Below are 24,738 nucleotides of genomic sequence, written 5' to 3'. Positions count from 1 at the left end.
ACAAAAATATATATTAAAAAAACTGGTGGAAACCCAACATAAATTTTTCAGCGAAATATGTTAAGGATGAAGAAATTCGCATTACTTATCGAATAATGTTTGAAAATGGAAGGATCATTTATGAATCTTAGAGACAAAGGCAATGCCTTCTACCATCTGTAAATGATACATAACTAGAATATTTAGAAATGATGCATAACCAGAATACTGCATATTTAAAAGTAGCATATTGAATTAGCAGGAAGGTCCATGTAGCTTCATTTATTTTTACTTTCTGATATCTGAAGTGGAGAGAAAATATTGTAATTGGAAAAGAAAAATTGAAGTCGCGATTTTAGCAAATTTCCAAATGTTAAACTTCCTCCAAGTTCTCAAAACCATATTTGGTATTATGTCTTGAGTTATCTTATGACAAAGATAACTCAAGACTGCTGAAACTTTATATGTGAATCGGTTCACCAAATTTGTAGATTTCTGTCAAATTTTCGGCGACATTTATTCGAAGGAAATCTGTCTGTCCCGCTGTACGCGTATAAGTTAACTACAAAACGAGGATAAAATTTAGTACGTAGATTTTACATCTGAAGTGTGAATATCTGTCAAATTTGGAACCGTTAAAGGGTTGACTTTCTGTCTTTCTGTACTTTCTCAAACAAGAAAAGGCGATAATTCAAAAACACAGTAACTTAAATATATGAAATTTAGTATGTAATTTTGTGTATGCAATGTAGTTCTGAGTCAAATTTTGGTTTTAATCGATTGGAAAGAATGCATCTAAAATACAAATTCGATTGTTATACTAAAATACTATTCGGAACCAGTTACTAAATACCAGGGATTAATTGGAATTTAGTATGCAATTTCGTCATACGAGTCAAATTTTGGTTTTAATCGATCGGAAAGAATGCATCTAAAATACAAATTCGACTATTATACTAAAATACTATTCGGTACCTATTACTAACAACCAGGGATTAATTGGAATTTAACATTAATTTCGTCACACGAGTCAAATTTTGGTTTTAATCGATTGGAAAGAATGCATCTAAAATACAAATTCGATTGTTATACTAAAATACTATTCGGAACCAATTACTAAATACCAGGGATTAATTGGAATTTAGTATGCAATTTCGTCATACGAGTCAAATTTTGGTTTTAATCGATCGGAAAGAATGCATCTAAAATACAAATTCGACTATTATACTAAAATACTATTCGGTACCTATTACTAACAACCAGGGATTAATTGGAATTTAACATTAATTTCGTCACACGAGTCAAATTTTGGTTTTAATCGATTGGAAAGAATGCATCTAAAATACAAATTCGATTATTATACTAAAATACTATTCGATACCAATTGCTAAATACCAGGGATTAATTGGAATTTAGTATGTAATTTCGTCATACGTCAAATTTTGGTTTTAATCGATTGGAAACAACGCATCTAAAATGCAAATTCGATTTTCGGGTACCTATTACTAAATACCAGGCATTCATTGCCAAAATAACGCCAAGCAAATGTTTTAAATTCATGCTAATGATTCGTATTTCAAAACTATCGTTCGCTAATGCTAAATAAGGCATTTCCTGCCTTATCCGAGGTCTGGATTTTATGTTCGATTCCTTTATTAGAGATTATACGAATAAGTGTTGAGACGCTTGCTCCTTCATTACTGGCTCGTCGTTTGGCATCTGTTTCATCTTGTAAGATAAAATTTTCTATTCACAAAATAATAATAATAAATACCGGCGTCCTTGCATAGGGGTAGCGCATCTTCCCCATGATATGGGCGTCCCGGGTTCGAATCCAGGTTCGGGCTTGGTTGTTCTACATCTGTGTTTTATCTGTGATGTGTGTGAATGTGTCCCCATGTAAAAAGGGGTTGTGCAAGCGAATGTGTGAGTTTCATCTTCATATGAGCTAGAAGTCATACTTCTGCCCTATGTACTCAGGGGTCTTTACCCTCAGAAGCTACTGGACCCCCTTTCCGTGGTAACGCGGACACGACATCATCAATCATAATAAATAAATAAAACTATCCGAAGTGCTTTGGGCATCAATTCCGAAATAAAATTTTCACTTCTGCTTTTATTTTGTGGTATATATATACATTTAAAGATGCACGAGTTTTAATTTGTTTTGACTTATTCATTTAATTTCATATCTTTCCGTCTCATCAAATAACAAGGCAAATTTTTTTTAAATATATATACCTTCCTAATTAATAATTGAAACCAAAAATAATCTGGGTGGACAAGTTGGTCACCAACAGTGGCTAGTTGACTGGTTAATAGTGATTAAATTTTTCGTAATAATAAATAGCCAAAAATTACACAGAAAACCGGGGAATTTCATAAGTGAAATAAATAAAAAATAAAAAAATCTATATTTTTTTCAGTGTGCGATACAATTAGTATTGAACTATACAATTTTTTCTGTTGTATTGAATCATTCTGATTTATTTTGTCTTAGCGGCATCCTCAAGAGACTAGAACTTAGAACATCCATATTCCTTTGCCTCCCCCCCCCCCTTCTTTTCTCTGTAGCTACGCCACTTGATATCTTAATTTCTTTTTGTAAATAAAGCATAGAACGCAATTCAAAATATAATCAAAAACAAACTTTATAAACTTTAATGCTAATTGCAAAAACATAGGACATGTAGGCCCCAAAAAAATCATGATAGAAATCACAATAAAAGAGGAAAAAAATTTTTTTATTATTATTTGTCACTTTGATTAATGAGTTTAAATCATAATCCCATAAATCAACACGAGTCCATTTGTTGTAGTTAACAAGAGAGCATCACCTTACAGAACTAATTATTTCTCCATATAAAACGAGGTCTTATTCTTTTAATTAAAGCATTGCCGCAGATATCGAAATTCAACCACAACACGGAGCCGACCCCAAGCGCGAATTGCCGGCGACTGACTGCTGATCTGTCTAGGAACGGGTTCTTCGCTTTTTTTCTTACTTTTTTTTCACGCCGACATGCGTCGACTATCAATCGGGCGGGGGAATGCCCACGTGACTTAGGCGATGGCCTGCCGCCAGCGAATGGGAAACCTCTTCTTTCGAGTTACAGGATAAAACGCGTGGTTCGGTTAAATTACCACGCGAAAATCTCTTGCGATGTTTTTCTTTGTATTTTTACTGCTCTCGGGAGTCGTTTATGTTTACACTCCGACAGATATCACTCCGTTAATGACAGCCGGTGGTGGAACATGAGAAATAGTCGTTCTTCAAAACTCCCCACCTGCTCTTCGATTAAAATCACTATGCAACTGTGGATCGACTCATTTAAGTTCTCAGCTGGAGAATTGTGATAACTAAATCGGTCGGGGTAAAGTTTGTAAACATTGCAAACCAAAAATGGCCTTTAGCAATGAGTCGGCGAATGCAGGGTTAAATGTGTCGAATATTTTTCCCACACTTACACCGGTTACTGCTACTGGCCTGGGGCTAGAAGAAGAAGAAATCGCCAGCAATTCCACGTATGTTTTCGACTTCGGTCCCAAGCGGGACTCGCTATCTTCTGTCATTCCCATGACAGTAATTTATATTGTCATACTGATAACGGGACTTGTGGGTAATATCTGTACCTGCTTTGTTATCATCCGTAACAAGCACATGAGAACTGTGACTAATTATTACCTTTTCAGCCTCGCCTTATCAGATTTGTTGCTCTTAATTGTAGGTTTGCCACAAGAACTTTACCTTTTGTGGAATAAATATCCTTATGTGTTTGGAGAGGCCTTCTGTATCATCCGTGGTTATACAGCGGAAATGTCGACTTATGCGTCAATTCTTACTATAACCTTGTTCACTTTGGAAAGATACTTTGCAATATGTCATCCTTTGAAGACCCATACAATGTCCAAGCTGTCCCGGGCCATCTACATGATAATAGGTGTGTGGATCTTTAGTTTATTATCAGCAACCCACGTGGCATTGCAGTTAGGTGTTGTCTTCTATGAATACAAAGGTCAGAAAATACATGAAACTGCGGAATGTACTTTGAAAACGCCACTTCAGCATGCATTTTTGGGTTCCACGCTGGCATTTTTCATCGTACCTATGATCGTCATCTCTGTGCTGTATGTCCAAATTGGAATGCAACTGAGAGAGTCTGACACGGTGAGTAACAACCGCTCAGAAATAAATATTGAACAGAGTGAAACCTTAAATGGGGATAATAAGCAGTTTTCTTTGAAAAAAGTCCATCTGGCTAAACTGCTTAAGAGACATTCGACAAGAAGTATAAGAGGCTCGGCGTCTAGCTCAAGGAAGGCTGTGATCAAGATGTTATGTGAGTACTTAATTTTTTCTATTACAGTAAGAGTTACTTAAATCTCGTGCGTTTTTTTATAGAAAATAACCCACTTAATTTTTTTAAATGATAATTTTCTTCAACCGAAATTTAGAAATATTTAGTCATTAACAAGATATTTATCCCTCTAAAATTTGTACAAATTATTTGTTTTATATATCTATATGCTGCAAAAGACTTGAAAAACAAAAGTCCAGATTTCCACGAATAAAAATTTTAAAAAAAACTCTACAATAAAAAGTGACAAATTAATTTATTGGAATCAGAGATTTTATTCTACGAAATACATAATTTTTTCCATTCGTTTAAAAGTACGAATTTAATATAGAATATTTCATTTAATTTGCTAAATGACTATATTAAAATATATTCCCTTTGGTAATCATTGTCTAATCAATTTATTTTATTTTTTTCCGTAAATTTAAATTTGGTCCGCAAATATCCACTCACAAAAATTTTTCTCAACAAACGTGGGAAAAGTTTCTTGTACTGAAAAAGTTCCAAAGGTTCAAAGGTAAAAAAAATAAATAAAGGGATTTTTTTTTCATAAAAAATATTATGATACATAGAAATGTTTTTGCTTTGAATCAATTAATTGTTTTCAATAATATAAGAAAGGTGACGTATTAAAAATAGGAAGTGTTCTTTTCTTTTTCTTTATGTTAATTTTTTATTATATTTCTTCATTGTGTTAATTCTTTTTAAAAAGTGTCAAAACTTCAAATAGATAAGGAATTTTTAAATTCTTTTATCATTTTTCTTTGTTTTTGAAAAGCATTTTTAAACTTTAAAATAATTAATAAATTTTGATTTGATAATTCTTGGAAAAAAGATGCAGGAGTTTTATTTCATATGAAAGATTTATGAAACATATACATAAGACAAAACTTTAGAAACTATTATTAGTACGAAGAAATAAGTATTTAAATTATCTAAACTACATCTAAATCAAAATAAGCATTTGATAAAAATTAATTGCTTTATTTTGATAAAACAATTAATCTATATTATATCATTATTTTCATTATAAAAAACATTTATTCTTGAATTAAACTTAAAAAAAACGAAGAATTATAAATCCATACTAAAAAATTATTTCACTAGGTACGAGATAATAAATTTTCTAATAAAGCATCCTTTAATACGCATTTCGTCTGATTACCGTCAATTGTACGTTCAAAGGAAAAGCACTTCCGCGTTTTCTCTTTTTTATTCAATTAAAAGTGGTAATTATTTTATTGCTCTTTTTAACCGACATAATTACCACATTTTTTGCACAGTCGGCTAATTTAAATGTTGAAGCTGTTGTTTTAATCATTCTACACTTAAGAATCATTCTGAAATTTCTGGAAGTTTTAAGAGTAAGTACTGGCATAAACTCATATCAAATTTAATTTTCATGCGCTAATGATTTGAATTTCTTTCCATTGTCTTTCGTTTCAGTATTTATGTAAATTATTATTGAATCTCTGCGAATTATACGTGGAGTTCTTAAGTTTATTTAATTTATTTACGCATTTTGGAAAATGGAATTATATTATTAACAAAAATTAAATTAAGGAATTTATATCCAAAACTTTAAGTTATTTATTTCGTCTATTTTGATCTTCTAATGCAGCCTCTTTTATTATTCTGATTCAGTTTGTATACTAATATAATGGATAGAAATTATTATGCAGATATATTAATTATCTGAAATAATTATAGAAATTCCATTTTTGTGGTGTGTATTTAATTTACGCCATATTATACCCTAGAAATGGGATCCGCAATGATTCTCCATCGATTTTTTGTAATCATATGTGGAATATATTTAATATACTAAAATAATATAATGTAAGCGCACAAGAAATTATTTTTTTCCAATTAACTAATTAAGAAAATTAAGAAGTCTAAATTAATAGAATTAACCACAAGATTTTATATCTGCAGAATTATTGGCATAATATCAGCTCCATCTGAGTTGCATAAAGGGAATTTCAGATGAACTGCTGCTATGGTTCCTGGATGGTAGTGTATCGTCTACGTGTCCGAAGGGTTTCAGGTTCTTAACCCGATTCCACTGCAGAATCGGCTTGTAGGGGTTCTGGTGCGTGCTTAATTCCAACGGCTCAAATGCGTTCCCATTAGTGTGACATGAAAATTGGAGAATGAAGGGTTACCGGTTCAAGCTTCATTCTGTTATCTGTTTACGGTTTCGAGTTACGTCAAATGCCCCAAAATACCCCTAGTATAGTTTCAAGACAAGACTTAATATAATTAAGTCAAACCTGATGGATTTCTATATTGCTTATTTTAGAATGGCACCTACTATTTTATCTAAAAAGTTTTAAATTCTAAGATCATTTCGTACATTCAGTGAGCAAAATTTTATAAAACTGGAATAAAGTTTGTTTTAGACACACGGCTAATATCATTCCCATTGATAAAAAAATATACGTAGTTGTAGGTTTGAACTGCTGGCATATTAGAGGAAGATATTAGAAATGGAATCCTTCTCCAAGCTTTCGAACCATTAATCAAGAAAAATATAGCATAATAAAAAAGCATGAAAACAAAAAAGAGAGAAAGATGGTGGGATTTAATATACAGATTTAACATCTAAAATACAGTTATAAACAAATTTAAAACCAAATCCTTCAAGAGATTGATCATCTGTCTGTCTGTACTTTCACAATCATGTAAACGCGATAATTCAAAAACGCAATGGCTATAAATGTATGGAACTTTGTACGTCAACTTGCGACTTCAATTATAGTTCTATGTGAAATGTTCGTTTTAATCAATCGAAAAAAGGTGTCTAGAATATAAATACGGTTTTCTTACACTTTTGTATTAACTGCAGCATTTAATCGCCAATGATCCGTCTCTAACAAGCCTATTCATAACTATTTTTCGCCAATGGCATGAAGTTAAAAAAATTCGTGTACGTTTATTAGAGAATATATACGAAAATTTTGTGGCTGAAAGAATATGCGAACTTCTTGCCGTTGGTCTTTTTAATTGATAGTGTGTCAAAAATATTTTACTCAGTATGATTGTTTGTTTGTTTCTTATGGCACTTGCCACTGACAAGCCCGCTGTTACGAAGACAGCGATTTAAGCCTGAGGGGGACGTCTCTTATTTTTTATAGCAGCGCCAACTAGGGCCAAGAGTACGACTTTGCTACTCACGCATCATTCATTCGCTTGCACAACCCCTTTTTACAGGAGGACACATTCACACATCTCACAGATAGAACAACAGAAGAACAACCATGCCCAAACCGGGACTCGAACCCGGGACGCCCAGATCACGGGGAAGACGCGCTACCCCTATGCCAGGACGCCGGCCTCAGTATCATTAAAAGCGCAAATGTATCGGATAAAAATTAAGATTTCGCAAATTTTCAACTACACATTCATGGACTGAAACATATTTAAAATGTTGATCTTTCCGTTATTTATAACATTTTAAACCCTTGACATAAGAATTTACTTAACTGCCTAATTAGAGGACACATTCTGTTTTCGGACATTTATTGTTATTTTGATTTCAATAATAATAATACGGACATTTGAAATGTTGAAACATTTCTAAGTAATTTTTGCATTTTTAAATACTTTATTCTTTCACTTAATTGTTTAAACTAAAAATTCAAAAACTAAAAATTCAAACTTAAAACTGAAAATTCAGTAATTTGATGCTCGTGTCAGACACGTTAGTGTGTGTCAGTGTGTGCAAAGGGGTTAATATTTGAATGCATAAGACTATTCATAATGATTATCGTGCCTAATGTCTTGAAAATTAGTGTTATGTAAAATTAGTATTTGGATACTATGAGAATGGCAATTTGTATCAATGATTCCACTTTAGATTTATAACTGGGGAGATATCACCTTGGACATTCACCAGGTCCGACATTCAACATTACTTTGAATTTATTAAATATTTGAACTGTTAAACAAACAAATGTTAGAACGATGAAAATGTGGTTTATGGAACGTTTTTAGAGAAAACTCTGACTAAAAGACTGCAATTAATGAATAAATGTTTATTTGTTGATATTATCAATTAAATATTTTAACAAAAAAATTTAAGTTCTTGAGCCGTTTTAAAGTAAGTAGATATGAAATATGTTTTTATATACTCAGAGAGGAAATTTGTTTGACTTCTATTTAATAAAATAATTTAAAGATAAGATTAAGCGTTTTTTGTGGAGCCGCGGTGGCCTGGTGGTAAGATCTCGTCCTCAGAAATGGAGGGCTCTAGGTTCGAGACCTGATTCCACCGATCAACCGCTTTATAAACGGGTCCGATGTACGCCAAATCCATCGAAGTCAAACGCTTCTCCCCCATTCGCTGGTGTGGTGCGGAAGTTTAGAGAAGGGCCTTCCAACGCAGGCGCCGTCCTTGGCATCTGTCCGCAGCTCAAAATTGCGTTGCTCGCTCCAAAATAGCCTTAGTGTTGCGCTAAAAAGAGGGCGTTAATATAACTAAACGTTATGTAATTTCGTAGGCGTTCAACATCTTAGAAAATTAGCAATGCTGCAAAAAAATTCGCCTAAAAAATTATATTTTTTAAAAATGTTGTTTAACTCACTTGTAACTTAAATTTTGAAATTTTAAAACCCAATATGAAATCTAACAAAAATTGCTATATTTATTTATTCTTTTCTATTGCTATACATTCCTTAAATGTTTATTTTTTCAAATTTGTTAAAATTATCGAGTTTATTTTTGGGGGTGGGGTGGCAGATAATGCAAATCATTCAGCCATCAACAGTCCATATGTCATCTCCACCATAATGTAAACATAAATTAGAATAAATTTGTCAGCGAAATTTGCATTTTTCAACAATGTTTAAATCTGGCATAGAGCGACTTTTATTTTTAAATTCAATTTTTCATTCAGTGACAACTGTGGAAATGTAACTTTTTTTTGGGAAGATGTGCATCGTTTTTTACATGTAATAGTTAATAATAATTAATCGTTTTTATAAAAAAATTTTTAACTGAATAACATTTTAGATAATTATCTACTAACCTCTTTTTCAAAGAATGAATTTTAATAAAAGAAATTGAATATTCAATAAACCAAATATGTTTCCATGAAAACAACAAGAAAGGAAACCGAAAATGATAAAAGAGTCAATAAGTGGGGGGGAGGGGACCAAGAACCAACGAATGAAATGACGCATGGATCTGCAGAAACTGCAGCTCAAATATATTTAAATTTAAAATTGGGAAATGTTGGTTTTCAAATCAATCTGTAAATAATGCGTGTAATCGGCTGCAAGAAAACTAGTTCTGATCTGCGTCCCACTAATTGTTGATTTATTTTCTGTTTTCCCTTCGCGTTTTTATTGTTTTTATATTATATTTTTCGCTAATGGCCTGGGGCAGGTAGCCTGGTGGTAAGGTTTTGGCTTCGGAACCGAAGGGTTTCAGGTTCGAGACCCGATTCCACGAAAAACCGTCATGTAAGCGGATTTGGTACACGCCAAATCCTTCAGAGCTAAACGTCCTCTCGCTGGTGTAATGTGGAATTTTGGAGAGGCTTGCTCAGGTGTCGCCCTCGTCATATGACCGCGGTTCAAAATTACGAGGTCCACCCACATATAGCCCTAACGGTGCCTTAAAATGGAACTTTAAAATAACTAAATAAATTTCGCTATTTACCGGAATTTCAGACCGATGAAGTAAGCACAAAGCATCGAATTGGAAAAAGTAGTTAAATGTGTAAAAAGCGAAAATAATCTTCGGAGCTGAAGCAGGCCTGATGAACGAGCCGCCACTGATATATTTGAATGTGTACATAAAAATAAAAGCTATTCAGATTGGAACACAAACATTTCACTGTATTGGATTGTACAATCATACAGACTGATAGTATTTAAACAGCATTTGGAAAAACATAAAAAACTTTTCTATGTAAAGATTCGGTTTGTTATAAAATCCATTATGAGCTAGAAAAATAACTCCAAACATCTTTCTTCAGGCCTTCATTTTCGATTAACACAAAAAAAGTCTATTTAATACAAAAAGAAAATAACTCTCTCAAAAGCTGTAGTAATAACTTGAAAAAATAACATTGGTATTCTGTACATTTCGTATTGGACATAAAATTGCTTTCAGCCTTGAATTTTGGAAGCCAAAGCACACTTGAACTAGATTTATACTTATCACGTAATTCAAACAACTTGGAAAGTTATTTCGTTGAGATCGTAATTGCTTGTTTAGGGTTCCAGTTTTTTCTATCTGCTTACTTCGACGAAAAATCAAATTTGTGAATCAAAAGTTATTTTGCTTTCATTGTTCCTAAGAAAAAAAATGAGTTTCATTTTTTTAAAGTCAGTTTATTTAATTGAAATTATGGGACAATTTTGATATGCGTTTTTAATACTTAAAAATGTATACCCTAAAAAAACAATATTAAAATATTCTAAAAATAAAAATTGCAGAAAATTCTACACCTTTTATTTATTTATTTATTTATTTTTGGTTTAGATAACTTATGTATATTAGGTTTATTACGTTGATATTCAATAAAAGGTTGACAGTTACTCGTTTTCTGAATTATGTTTGATTTTTTTCTTATCTCCCACTCTTTAAACAACAAAAGTTTAACTTATTTATTCCTTTTCGGTCTCAATAGTATTATTATGTATTATGCCCAGAAGAAGACAATGTTATTTAAGAGACTGAAATACATGCAGGATAATTCACTTAAAGGTCGTTCAGTATGCCACGCAGAATCCAAGTATCTATTCAAGGATCCATGCATCATAAAGTTTCATCAGTGCTTCAAATTCTGATGTGTCTAATACGAACAATGTTATCAAACCCCATGTGCAACCTTGACCCTCATTAGCGAACAGAAAAGCAGACACTATTTAACTTGTTTACAAAATTTGGCCACGCTAGATTTATCCATATTGACTTGTTGCTAGGTAAACAACCACCTCTGTTTTCGCAATGTCATTGCCAAATGCTGTCCAACATATATTATCAGATTTCCCTAATTTCAATGCCCAGCGTTTACAGTTTTTTTCAAAAGTCTTGAACTCCATTATCTTTCTTGCTTGATAAGACACCTCATTTCCAACTCATTTAAAATCCATTATCCATTTATTTAAATCTTGATTACATTTTAGAGTTCCTTCTCATATTCAATTCAATGACTCTTTTAAAATGATATAATTTTACCTATTATTTGGCGCAGCATGGTCAAAATCATGGCTCTTGCGCCAGAACCCCCCCCCCCAAAAAAAAAAATCAAATCAAAATCTGACGTGTCTAAATCATAAACAGGATAATATTTATATCAAAGACAGGCGAAAACTTAATATTTAACATTTCCATGGATTTAAACTATCTAACTGATATCTGTATGCATAGAAGTATATCTATTAAAGCAAATTTTTTCATAATGCCCGAATTTTAAATGAAAGCCGTCTAATAAAATTTAAAAAAATTGGTTAAATATTTATTGAATAAGAAACTATTCATTACAATAGCATAAAATATCACATTTTAATCAATTACAAAATTAATAATATTTAGTTTCAAATTATTATGTTTTATTTTATATTCTATAGTGGAACAGATTTTTATTAAGGTTATTTTTTATGTATTATATTCTTGATAAACATGATGGCCAAGGCTATTGTGTTAACCCTTTCTAGGGCCGTGGGAAGTATGCTTCCTATCAAATTTAACAATCTTTGTATGAATTTATGTAGGTTGGCATCAGTTCTGACACATTTTTTTAGAAAGACAGAAATTTAGAGGCTTCAGTTCTTTATCTTACACAAAATAATGTGTCTTGATTTGTTACTTAATTATTAATTAACCTAATTAATTAATTAAACAAATTAAATTTATCTAATAAGCTAAATGAATCCCTTTTCTTATTCTAATTTCAAGCCTAAAAATATTTTAAAATAATATGACTAGAAAAAAATGGCCCTTTAAAGGGTTAAATCAAATTGTAATCATTAGCAGTTTTAAGTATTTCGTAATAACTACTCTTCATTTATACATATTCATTACAATAACATAAAATCTACTGATCTCTCATTTGAATTAATTACAAAATTAATCGTATTTAGTTTCAAATTATTATGCATTATTTTGTATTCTATAATATAACAGATTTAATTAAAGTTTCGATTAAGATTTTTTTATATTATTATAATCACAGTTTGACCAACACTATTACCTGGATCATAAATATAATGACCATGGTAATTATGTTGTATCAAATTGTGATCATAAGAAATTTTAAGTATCTCTGGATTCCCACATATAATATATTATTCAAAATAATAAACATTATAAACATTCCTATAAAACAAAATTACTATAACTATCTTCAGTTGTCATTCAGCATATTTGTTTCAACTCCATGATAAAAATCTGTAAACGATTCTTGAAAAAAAATATATTAGCTACTAATTTCATAAATTTTATTTCGGCCATGTACATTTGCAGATCATTCTTCATAATCGGTTGCCAATCTATTGCAATGACTTGACATCTGGCAGCAGATCTCAAGCCATAGAATACAAGTTTACAATAAATCAACATTTTCATCCTAAAATAAATTTATCGTTTGGCGATATAAATCAAAAATTCAAAGTTTGCGCCATGACATTTTAAGTGTTTATGTCATTATTCAATATTTATAAAAATATTAAATAACTATAAAACTTTTATTGAAACTGATAAATTAACAAAACGGGTCTGACACCTCGATTCCGATGTCTTCCTCGTGCTTGAACTCTCTTGTGTAAGGCTTAATGATTCCATATAATTTTACTTTATCATATATTGATTTATATAAATTATAGATACATATATAAATTATTTATATTATGTATAAATTATATAGTATTGATATTGATACGCGTAAATAATATTTAAATATAACCCGATGCTGAAAAATTAACTTTCATGTTAAGAAACTAAAACGAACAAATAAAAAGAAATTGGTAAATAAACAAAATTTAAAATGATTTTTTTTAATGATGATTTTGGAATTTTAGATGATTTTCGCTTCTTTCTCAAAACCTTATCTAAAATACTCATTAAAAATATAGCCAGATAAAAAAGCAAAAGCAATTTGGGATTTTTATTAAATATCATAAATAAATATACATATTTTAATTTTCAATGGCAACATGATTTACAAAATCGATTTGTCGTATACTTTTATTACAAAGCTATGTATTACACAAGACATGTTTATTTATTTATTGAAATGAAAGTTTACGATTCGTTGAGCTTGTATAAAAAAATATCTAAATGGCCACTTCTCTTCCTTTCCTTTTTGAAGGGCATCCACATCATCTACTATGACATATTTTGTCACTTTCATCCATTTCATTCTTGGTGACATTTTATACGGTTTAAAAGAAAGAACAAAGTTTTATTTTGCGTTAAAAATAGCACCTGCAAGTTTTATGACTTGTATTTCATGCGTTTTCGCGCAGCTGTTTCACGAAGAGAAATCAGACATGAAAATCATAAAAACTAATAACAGCAATAAAACATATTCAGCACGTGTAACAAACTCGGTTAAAACTGTATTTATATTCCGAATCTAAAAAGAAAGCGCGTAACTATTTTATTAGTTTAAACAAAAGAAAAAAGGAAAAAAAACAGCTTCTTTGAAAGAATATTTTTGTTATGATCTAAATCATTCGAGTTATTTACAAAGTAAACCACTTAAAACTTTGAAATTTTAATACTGTAACATGTGTTGGGAATATTAACAGACACGGCTGTACATTTGAAATAAAATAGTACACACAGAAAGAAACGCTTACCGAAAATAAATCAGATGCAAAATATTTCTTTCGTAACATAAATGTACTTGGATATTTAAACTTTTATCTGAAGAGTATAGACACTTTACATTAGAGTCATTCAATGTTAAGAGATCTATCAATATTTCGAGATCTATGGAATTGCTATTCTTATTTTTCCTCTTCAGCCTTCTGTGTATTCCTCACTTATTTGTCAATATTCAAGGAGTAAAATATTCTACAGATTTATTAAAATCTAAAATTAACTGGACAAAGTGTATAAAACTTAAATGGTGGCAGTCATGCCACTCTACAAATTTAATAAAAATAATAAATAAATAATATAAGAATATATAAATGTAATAAAAATAATAAATAAATAATATAAGAATATATAAATTTAATAAAAATAATAAATAAATAATATAAGAATATATAAATTTAATAAAAATAATAAATAAATAATATAAGAATATATAAATTTAATAAAAACAATTTTTAAAACTCACTTTTTCTAGTCGTTATTCTCTTGGGCTTAAAAAGGGATGCAGATATATTTTTTACTATTTTAATTTGTTTATATATTTAAGCCATTAATAAATTATTCATTTTTATAAATATTATTCAATCTTTTAATTAAGTTTTCTTATTAAATTCATTACTAGATGGAGCCACTTTTGTGGAATCAAAATATAACTAAATTAATGGACTAGTAATTAAATTTCTAAAAATATTAAAAGAGTGATTATTTTCAAAAATCAAGCAGAATACACAATTTAAATATTCGACAAACAAAAATAAGTCAAAATTCGAAATAAAAAGTATGGAAAAATAAAATATCAATACATATATACTTTTAATTGCACGTGTGAATTTAAAAAAAATTATTGTTGTTATTATTATTGTTAGTAGTAGTAGTTTTGCTAAATTTATGAAAAAACATTCAGTTTTACTTATTCTTTACTTAAATAAAATTTGGCGTGTAGTTTTAGCTTATTACATATAAATTTGTATCCAATTTTGAACGAAATCTGTTCAACCGATCAACCGATATTCAGACGGACCGTTTATCAGTCTGTCTGATGCATCTAAACTTAATAACTGAAAAATTCACTGAATTAAATAAATGAAGTTTGGTATCAGAACTTGTTAGTAAAACTGTAATTATGTCAAATTTCAGTTTCAATAGTCGAAAAATTAGACATGCAGAATATGTATTCTGATTTCTTCATTTGCAACAAAGTACAAAACATTCAAGTGCGAAAAAATAAAAATAAAAATTTTAAAACATTGGTGGCCTTTATGGCAATATCCAAGATCCACATTTTTTATTCTGGTGGGGTAGGGACAAACCTTATTTAGAGAGTGGGCAATAAAGTTCTGAATGGACAACTTCTACATGTTCTTATTTTGTCTGACATCTATGCACTTGAAGTAAGTTGAAGGAAAAAAATCGCAATGAAATATACTATAGCGGAAACTGTTAACAAGGAAATTGCGTGCATGTCTTATTGATAATCGTGGGAAAATTTAACTATTCTCTAACACAATTGTGCCGAAATAATGAATGATACAAAAATATGCCAAAGCGGTCAGTGATCCACCTTTCAAAGTAAGAAAGAAAAACGGAAAAGCAATCGCAAATAATGTTTGAAATGGTCCCGGATGTAATGCTTACGCCAAGGATAATATTTTTAGATCTCTCCTCTGAAATAGTAACACGTATTGATAAGGACATACGATCGCTTTTTTTTTTCTTTTATAAGTAGGAAATATTGTTCAGCTGTTCTCATATAATATGTCAAACGGAGAGGCACTATTCCAAGGCATGCAAGTATGTCAGATTCGTATCTTTCATCATCTTTTAATTAATTCCTTGAAATTTACTTAGATTTGCACCTAACCTCTTAACCACATTTCATCTTTTTTTTGCAATTAATTGATATATTCGGCATTACCCGGGGCAACAAGCAGCAAAATATTCATTAAAGCATGTTTTTTACTTCAGTGTTTGGGTGAAAAATTTGAAGCACTTGTATCAAAACAAATATTTTTTTAATTCAAATTTCCCGTCCGATACATTGCAGTATAATAATATTTTGGAATGGATTCGTTTATATTTATTTTATTCTAATCAAAGCTTTCAAAAAATAAAACAAATTTTTTATTTTATTCTTAAAATCAAAACTATTAACTTTCAAATATATAGTAATGAAATTGTGCTCACACAAAATCTATGTAATAACTTCGCAAATCTCCTGTGTATAAATATAGTAATTTTAAAAATTTAAAGCGTTGTTTAAATTATTTTTAAAAATTTATTAAAATAAAAAGAACATAGTAAAGAAGTAAAATGAATACCGCTGAAAAGATTATTTTCTGAATTTTTAAATAGTATTAAATTAATATTTTAATAAATTGCTTCTAAGTTATTAGGGGCAAATGAAATATTAAATTTTTTTCTGAAAAAAGATAGTTAAAATTTTCCAAAACCCTTTTTTATTAAGCACTTACTAGTCCTGGCTGATGACCAAACTTCATTATAATGATATATTGTCCAAGATAAATCGATATTTCTTGGTATATCATGATTTTATTCTTTATTTATTTATTGCAATAATAAATTATAAATAATAACATTGATTTGCAAGAACTTTTCCAAAAAGAGGAATTTACAGTTATCTTGCTAATTTTCATTTATGTGATATAGATATTCGTTTTCTCCTTTCAATAAACTAATTAAAATGTACTGATATTAAAATCATTTCAAAAGAGGACCTTAGCAATTGTTGCTTTAAAGTGGGACGTTAATATAACCAAACCAAAAAGAGGTTTGAATATAACTTAAAATTTTAGACAACAAAAAGAAAAGTTTAAAAAATAATATTTCCTAGATGGGGATGAATATTAAATATTACTGTAATGTAAACGCATTTATCAAAGAATATTACAATCCATTAAAGTTTTAGAAAGGGCTTTCAATTGAGGCAATTACAATACATGAACAAATGAAAGAAAAATACTTCTGTAGCATATCATTCTGTATTAACCTAAAAATAATTTAAATCAAGTCCGAATCCGTTGAAAATAGTTGTCAACAATCAGAACAATGCGCATGCGTGAATTTTCAACGCCAGTTATGATCACGCAAATGCGTGAATTTTCTATGCCAGTTGGGGTAACGCTATGTATATTAGAAATTTTTAATTTCCTTTATTCTGTTTTATTTTAATTCAAAAGTACATCAGAATGAATCTGAAAAATGGATTAATTAACAATATTTAATTTTAAATGCATCAAACATTAAGAAAATAAACAGAATCCTTTAAAATAATCGACCGAAAACATGTTAAGCCTACCTTATTAGCGTGGAAAAAACTGAAGCCTTACTCATTTGGCGGGAAAGTTAGTTTTTAATTAATAATTAAAATTCTACTTAAAAATTCAAAAAAGGGACCCCAGGTACACATTCCCGACCTCCAAGGTATACATGACCAAATTTGGTAGCTTAAGTCAAACGGTCTGGCCTGTAGAGCGCCAACACACACACACACATTAAGCTTTATTATAAGTATAGATTACGAAATAATACTAGTAGATAGTAAATAACATGCAATTGATTGTGAAAATTAAGCGTCACTATCCATTTGAGGAAAGCATTGACTCAATCAAAATATGTCATTTACATCCAACCATTCCAACGTCTGTGAAACCTCACCTCACTATTTTTCTCATTTTTCATCCATCTTTTCCATTTAAATTATTTTAGACAAACCATTCGAACAAATTGAGCTGATGAAATCCACACTTCACTTTCCATATTTGCATCGGTATCTGATTTTCCACAAACATCGCTTTAAATTCAGTGACAAGGAATTAAACGATGGAAAAATCTTATCTCAAAAAAAAAAAAAGCCAGACTCGTAGAAAATCTAAACAGATAAAGATCCGAGAAACCATAAAGATGCAGAGAGAAATAGATTAGTTCTGTAAGGGATGCCTGTCTGTGTTTATTTACCGCCTTCGAGTCACTTGAACAAAGTAGTTGAACAGACACCTCTTTATCTCTACTGAACTCTTTATCTCCTTCACTTTTCGCGATCCGCCAACACGAGGAATGTCGTTTTGAGCCAAGAATTTAATTTCCTGTTTGTCACTAACATGAATTATATGTTTACATATGTTTATAGAGAAATTTTCCTGTGGTTCACTAAATTAAATTTTATGTTTGCATCTATTTACAGCGAAATTATGCTATGCAAATTCAAGTACCTATGTTTGTGAAATGTCTACCTACATTAATTAAATAGGGCATGAACTTTCATTAGAGGAGGATTGCAACACAACTGACGACGAATTTTATAAGTAAGAAATAAAATGTGTTGCAAATATATAGAAATCATTGTTTTAGCACTTTCATACACCGATAATTGAAATAAATACTATGAAACATAATACTACTACACTACATAATGCTATGAAATGCATACCTCACGAACTATCTATCTATGAAAGCTATCGAATGCATATCTATGAAAACTATCTAATGCACATATCTATGAAAACTATCGAATGCATATCTATGAAAACTATCTAATGCACTTATCTATGAAAACTATCTAATGCACATATCTATGAAAACTATCTAATGCACATATCTATGAAAACTATCGAATGCATATCTATGAAAACTATCTAATGCATATCTATGAAAACTATCTAATGCATATCTATGAAAACTATCTAATGCATGTCGATGAAAACTTTCTAATGCGTATCTATGAAAACTATCGAATGCATATCTATGAAAACTATCGAATGCATATCAATGAAAACTATCTAATGCATTCATATCCTTTTCATCTACAGAACTACTAAATCACGAAACAATTTAAAAAGATACATATTTATATCAAATAATAAAATTAATTTTATAGTAAGAAATTTCAGAATATTATTAGTATAAATAACAGGATGTATGTAGGGTAAAACATGATTTTATGTCGATATTTTCGATGTGTACTTGAATTGCCTAGTGTCTGTTTATAATTTAAACATCAATTTTTCAGTCACTGTTTAAATTACGTAAATAACTTAAATTTAGTCATGAAACTTGAAACGGTATATATTATAAGACATAGATTATAACGATATATATTATTAATTTCTTATGTAATTATTATTTAAAATGTTTATATATATTTGATGCACTTCAAATGCTTAAATTTACATGGCATGTAAATATGTATATTCACACGTTATTAAATTTTACATGTTTTATAAACATGTGAATGAAAAAATAATAGAAGGTTTAGAGTTTTTTTTTCGTTCAAATTAAAATAGTTTTCCTGTTCTCCGATATCCAGATTCGACTTTCAATTACTGTGATAATCAAAAGTAGTTCAACCTTTTAAATGATAATTTTTTATAACTATAAATTGACGACAACTCTGTGACTACTTCATTGTGTTTTCAATAATCTAATATACATTTTCTTCTGGCCGGGATAGCCTGGTTGGATTCGCTTCCCTTGGATTGCGAGTTCGAGCCCCGCCGGCCGAAGACTCCTCGTGTGTGTGTGTGTGTGTGTGTGTGTGGTGGCTGGGTCACGTATAAATCTGTCGTGGTCTCAAAGTACACCGTGTCGAGAGTAATACTACTGGGGGTACTGGATCAGGGGGGGGGGATCGTTCTCTGACTCAGGTCTAAATTGCGATCTGTGGATGAGTGAATGGAATGCATGAATGAAGTCCTCCCATTAGAAAGGGTTATAATATGTGTATAGCTAAGTCATGCTTTTGGCCCTAAATGGTGCTACTTAAAAACAAGAGACGTCCCCTTGGATTAAAATCACTGACTTCTAAAGTCAGTGGACTTTGTCTATGACAAACTGTTCGCTCTCTTTAAAATAATTTGCAATACATTTGTTATTAACAATAGTATTTATTTAAGTATTTAAGATTCACCAAACTTAATTATTGAACAAAACAATGATGCCATTTGTTCTATCTTGATGTGTATTTTAAAGTGTTATGTTTTCTATGAAGTTAAAAAACATTGGTTAAATAAGACAAAAATCATTTTGGTCATTGTCGCGTTCAGAGTCAAATCGAAAAAAAGCCGATGCGAATTCGATGCGTTTAATGATTGGTAAGTCACTGAATAAATATATCATTTATACTTTTTTGTTGTATACTCTAATTAATTAATTATGCTAGCTGTCTTAAAATGTTGTTTTTCTAAAATTTAAAAAGATTGACTTTACGAGACTCGCTTCTATCAATGATGCATACAGATTCACCTCGAAGATATCAGTTCGAATTTGATGGATTTAATCAACAGTCATTCATCATCATTAGTCCAATCAACAGTTAATTGTCATTATTTTCTCAATCAACAGTCAGTTTGTCATCATTTGTCCCATCTTGACGCATTTTTTAAATTTTTTACCCACGTTATTTTAAATTTTTTACCCAAAATACCACGTTAACGCTAAGGTTTGAAGATTATTAGTTTAGTGTGAATCATGCTTTTGTACTTTCATTTCATTCACCTTGACTATATCTGGTTAAATAAACCATAACAGTGAGTATTTAAGAAATCGTGGCGAATAATCGTGACATTTGCTTTATTTCACTCATTTATTTTTTACAATTATGTTTTATTTTAATGCATAAATTTCTTGGGAGGGAGTATTTTCCAGAAATGACGCAAATTGTCAAAGTATTTTTAAAAAATAATACATAGTATGTCTTAAAGAGAAAACATACAAACTTAAATGTTCTACGAGTTTACTTTCATATGCATCAGCACTATTTTTTTTTTTTCACCTTGAAAACTGTTTCTAAGGTTACTTCGCAGTTATGTTCAAGCAAACACTGTGGCAACATGGATTTATTCCGTAAGTTAAAGACAACATGTCGTTACTTTCAGCAAATTTATTACAGGAAATTTATACACAATATTCTTATGTACTTAGAAAGAAAATACATAAGCAGGCATTTACAAAAAATAAGGCGTTCTTTTGAGAAGATTCATCTTAAAATATTACACAATGGCATCGAATACAGCATATCCTTATATTTTAAAATACCTATTAATGCCTGTAATTTCCAATTATCCTTCATTCATAATCTCTTATGAAACACTACTTAAGGAAACCACTGTAACCGAAACTTTTTTCCTGTTTATTTGAATGTTCTGTTCTGAAATCAGCATATCGATGTATTTGGTTTCTATTTTTATTTTGAAATAATTCATTATTCGAGCTTCATTGATCAATATGATGACATTTTACCGGTCATTATTTAAATCGAGAGCTTATTTAACTAGAATGCAACAAAGATTGTTAATGGTTTTAGAATAAAATATTTATAAATCTAGAAAAGTAATGTTTTTCAAATTGAAGGGCGCGACTCAGACTAGGATTGCTTACAAAAATGAATGCGAAAATAGCGGAAGCGAGTATTTCTGCGAAAAGGATCTTAAGAAAAGCAATGAAATCGAAATTTTTTCCTGTTTATATGAAGGATCAATTCTGGAAATCAACATATAAATGCATTTTCTTTCTGTTCCCGCTCGAACTTATTTATTACTTGAGCTCCAATGAGTAATATAATGACATTTTAATTGTTATTGTTTAAATTGAAGAAATATTAAAATAAAATTTAACGAATATGTCGAACAAAAAATATATTTTCAATTCTAAAAGGAATTTTTTTTTAATTATAAGGAGCGAGTCAGGCTTGGATCAGAGCACAGAGAAATATGAAAACAACTGCAATCAGTATTTCTGTGAGAAACAATATTGATGAGCATGGAAAAAACCGAAAAGAATTGCAATCAGTATTTCTGTGAGAAATAATATAGGTGACCATATTTCACTGGAATTTTTTTCTCTTGCATTCTTTTTATTAAAAGTTTTTTTTTTACTTTGAAATTTTGATGAACTTCCGTTTTTAAATCGTCAAACTCCAATATCTCTTAATGAAATTTTTTTTAAAAAATACCTTAAAGGTAAAAAAAAAAAAAAAGGCATTTCGCAAATTTGCTAATTGATCCGTCTTAAATACCTATTTATTTATTTATTTATTTGAAATCTTGAAAGGGAAGCTGTAAGGATATTGCAGCAGTATAGAATTACCTTTATACCATTAACGTCTCATAATCGCTTCGCTTTTTAATTAGGAAATTTTTTGCATCATTTGTAGACCTTTGCATTTATTCCAATTTTCTATAAACAGCAATAATATGTTTATTCATTTCACAAAAAATGAATTAAAATAAGCCGAGACCGATTTTTTTTTCTTTTAAAAAGAAATTAGCATTTCTATTTTGTTGAGAAGATATGGAAATGCCATTTCAAAAACGAAGTTTACATATGATACATCATTCTTCTGGTTAAGCGCAGAGTTTTATATAATCTACTTATTTGATTCGATACAAATTTCTTCATAAATCGCGAAACTGTTTTTGTTATAAATTTTAGCTTCATATAGCTGATAGCTTCTCATACCGTATCACATTTTAATTATATAAGATTATAAAGTTTACAAAGCAGTTCTCGGAAAGTATCTTATTCTATTTAATCTTAATGTATTTCATTCATTCAATATTTTTCTCAAAAAGAAACAGTTAAAAATTGATCCTTAATAACATATATTCATCCTACAATTATTGGAATCAGCAAATTTTCTCAGAAAAAGATTGAAAATTATTTCAAAATCTTTTTTATGAATTTATTCAGTTAGTATTTCTAAATATTGTGAGCTGAATAAGCATTAATAAATTTAGGAAATGTAAAAAATATGTGACTATTACGCTAATGATAGACACATGCCACCATATAGACTCTCAGTAAGAATCTTACCACGTTTTGCAAACATCAATAAATCAGTCAGTATTAGCTGAAAGAAAAATGAAATTATTTTATACTGAAATCTCAGAGAATATAATTTTTTAATAATTCACTTATTATTTAAATGTTTACACCTTCTCTGTATTTTACTTATGTGAATATCGCTTGTAATGCAATAAAGTTAGTTATTTTGAAACGACTAGTCAGAGTTTTAATTAAGTCATACTTTTTTATTTTGGTATAAATAGAAATGTGATCTGCTAAGTTTGAAGAAATAAGATTAAAATTATTTGCATAATATAAGGGATTATTTTTTATCTTAAAATCTCATCTGATCCGAGTAAATAAATTTTTATCATTTAAATAAATTTAAAGAAATTATTTATCATTTCTAATAATAAAGATTGTGGGCACAGAGCAATTTTTTTTGAAATTTTAATTAATTAAAAATAAGTATTAATTAAATTAATAATATTAATTTTAATAGTTAATAATTAATTAAAATTTTAATAATAATTAATTTAATAAATTAATATAATTATGAATGAACGATAATTAATTTTAATTAATTTAATAATAAATATTATTATTAAAATAAATTAATTAATAATAATATTTAATAAATTAATAATAATTAATTTAATTAAAATAATAAATTAAATAATTAAATAAAATCTTGAAGTTTCCAAATTTGAACAACTGTTTTTTTAATGATACCAGTTTAATAATAGTGCAATATTTCTTGAATTTCAGCAAATTTTTTAAATAACATTTTTTAAATCTAATTCCAACAATAAATTCCTTGCTGCATTGAAATTCAAGCCATCATCAGTGTTTCATCAAATATTTAATTGTATGATTTTCTTTTAATGTTGAAAGCTAACGAAGAAGATTTGCTTAAATCTGTATGGCTTATAAGAAAAATAAAAAAATGGAATTAAAATACCACTAAATTTAATAGATAGATGACCTGCTCATTTACGATTTATATAGCATTACGATGCCAGTGGATTGATCTTCATTGGGAAGGTCCATGTGTAGACTGAACATAACATATGAAAGACAGTTAAAATAAGGCATCTTTAATACCCGAGAGTTTAAGAGAACCATAGACATGAAGTTATATCCAAATTATTCAAATGAAATTGTATATAACTAATATCTCCGGCAAACCAGCTGGTCACCAAAAGCGACTAGTTATTAAATATTTTTACTCAAAGATTGAGATTATTGAATAATTTTATTTTTCTTACAAATCAATTCAATCAAAAATTCAAAACAAACGCCAACACACTGAATGCAGTTGTTTTGTCTCGCTAAAAGCAAGGCGTGTTGAGGAAGTCGAAACAATACCTTGAACTGAAGGCTTTACTTAATCGAATTTCCCAGTACGCTAACAAAGACTGACAAATGCTTCTTGAATAAATAAATGAAATAAGGAGTCTATGAGTTTTTTGAACTTGACATAGTGACGTGTCAGAATTTATAGGTACCTGAAGCGGAAAGTCCTTGAGTGCACGTAACTGATTTAATTTCAGAAAGGAAATGAAAATACTGTAATTTTAAAAAGGTATTTGAAATATTTGAATGTTATTATAGTAGACTTTTGGTAAAGGATGCGAAAAACGGTGGATGATGGAAAACAAAATCCATTCAAAGATAATCGTGCTGTGTTCGAATTTTTAATTAACCATTCATTGATCCATCACTGAATTTAAAACATTTTTACCACTAGTTCGCTCTGGAGAT

At 29.5% G+C, this 24,738-nt stretch overlaps 1 protein-coding gene across 1 annotated transcript in view; it reads left to right on the top strand.

The window, feature by feature from the left end:
- The first annotated feature begins 3,117 nt into the window (after window positions 1-3,117).
- LOC129968674 (pyrokinin-1 receptor-like) overlaps window positions 3,118-24,738 on the top strand; it is a 143,564-nt gene continuing 121,943 nt past the window's right edge. The window contains exon 1 of the mRNA XM_056082806.1: window positions 3,118-4,319. Coding sequence (XP_055938781.1) covers window positions 3,383-4,319 — 937 coding nt within the window. The 5' untranslated portion in view covers window positions 3,118-3,382. The remainder of the gene's footprint in view (window positions 4,320-24,738) is intronic.

Source organism: Argiope bruennichi, chromosome 5 (assembly GCF_947563725.1).
Source record: "Argiope bruennichi chromosome 5, qqArgBrue1.1, whole genome shotgun sequence".
In the NCBI taxonomy this organism is placed as follows: Eukaryota; Metazoa; Arthropoda; class Arachnida; order Araneae; family Araneidae; genus Argiope; species Argiope bruennichi.
This window is presented reverse-complemented; position numbering and strand designations above follow the sequence as displayed.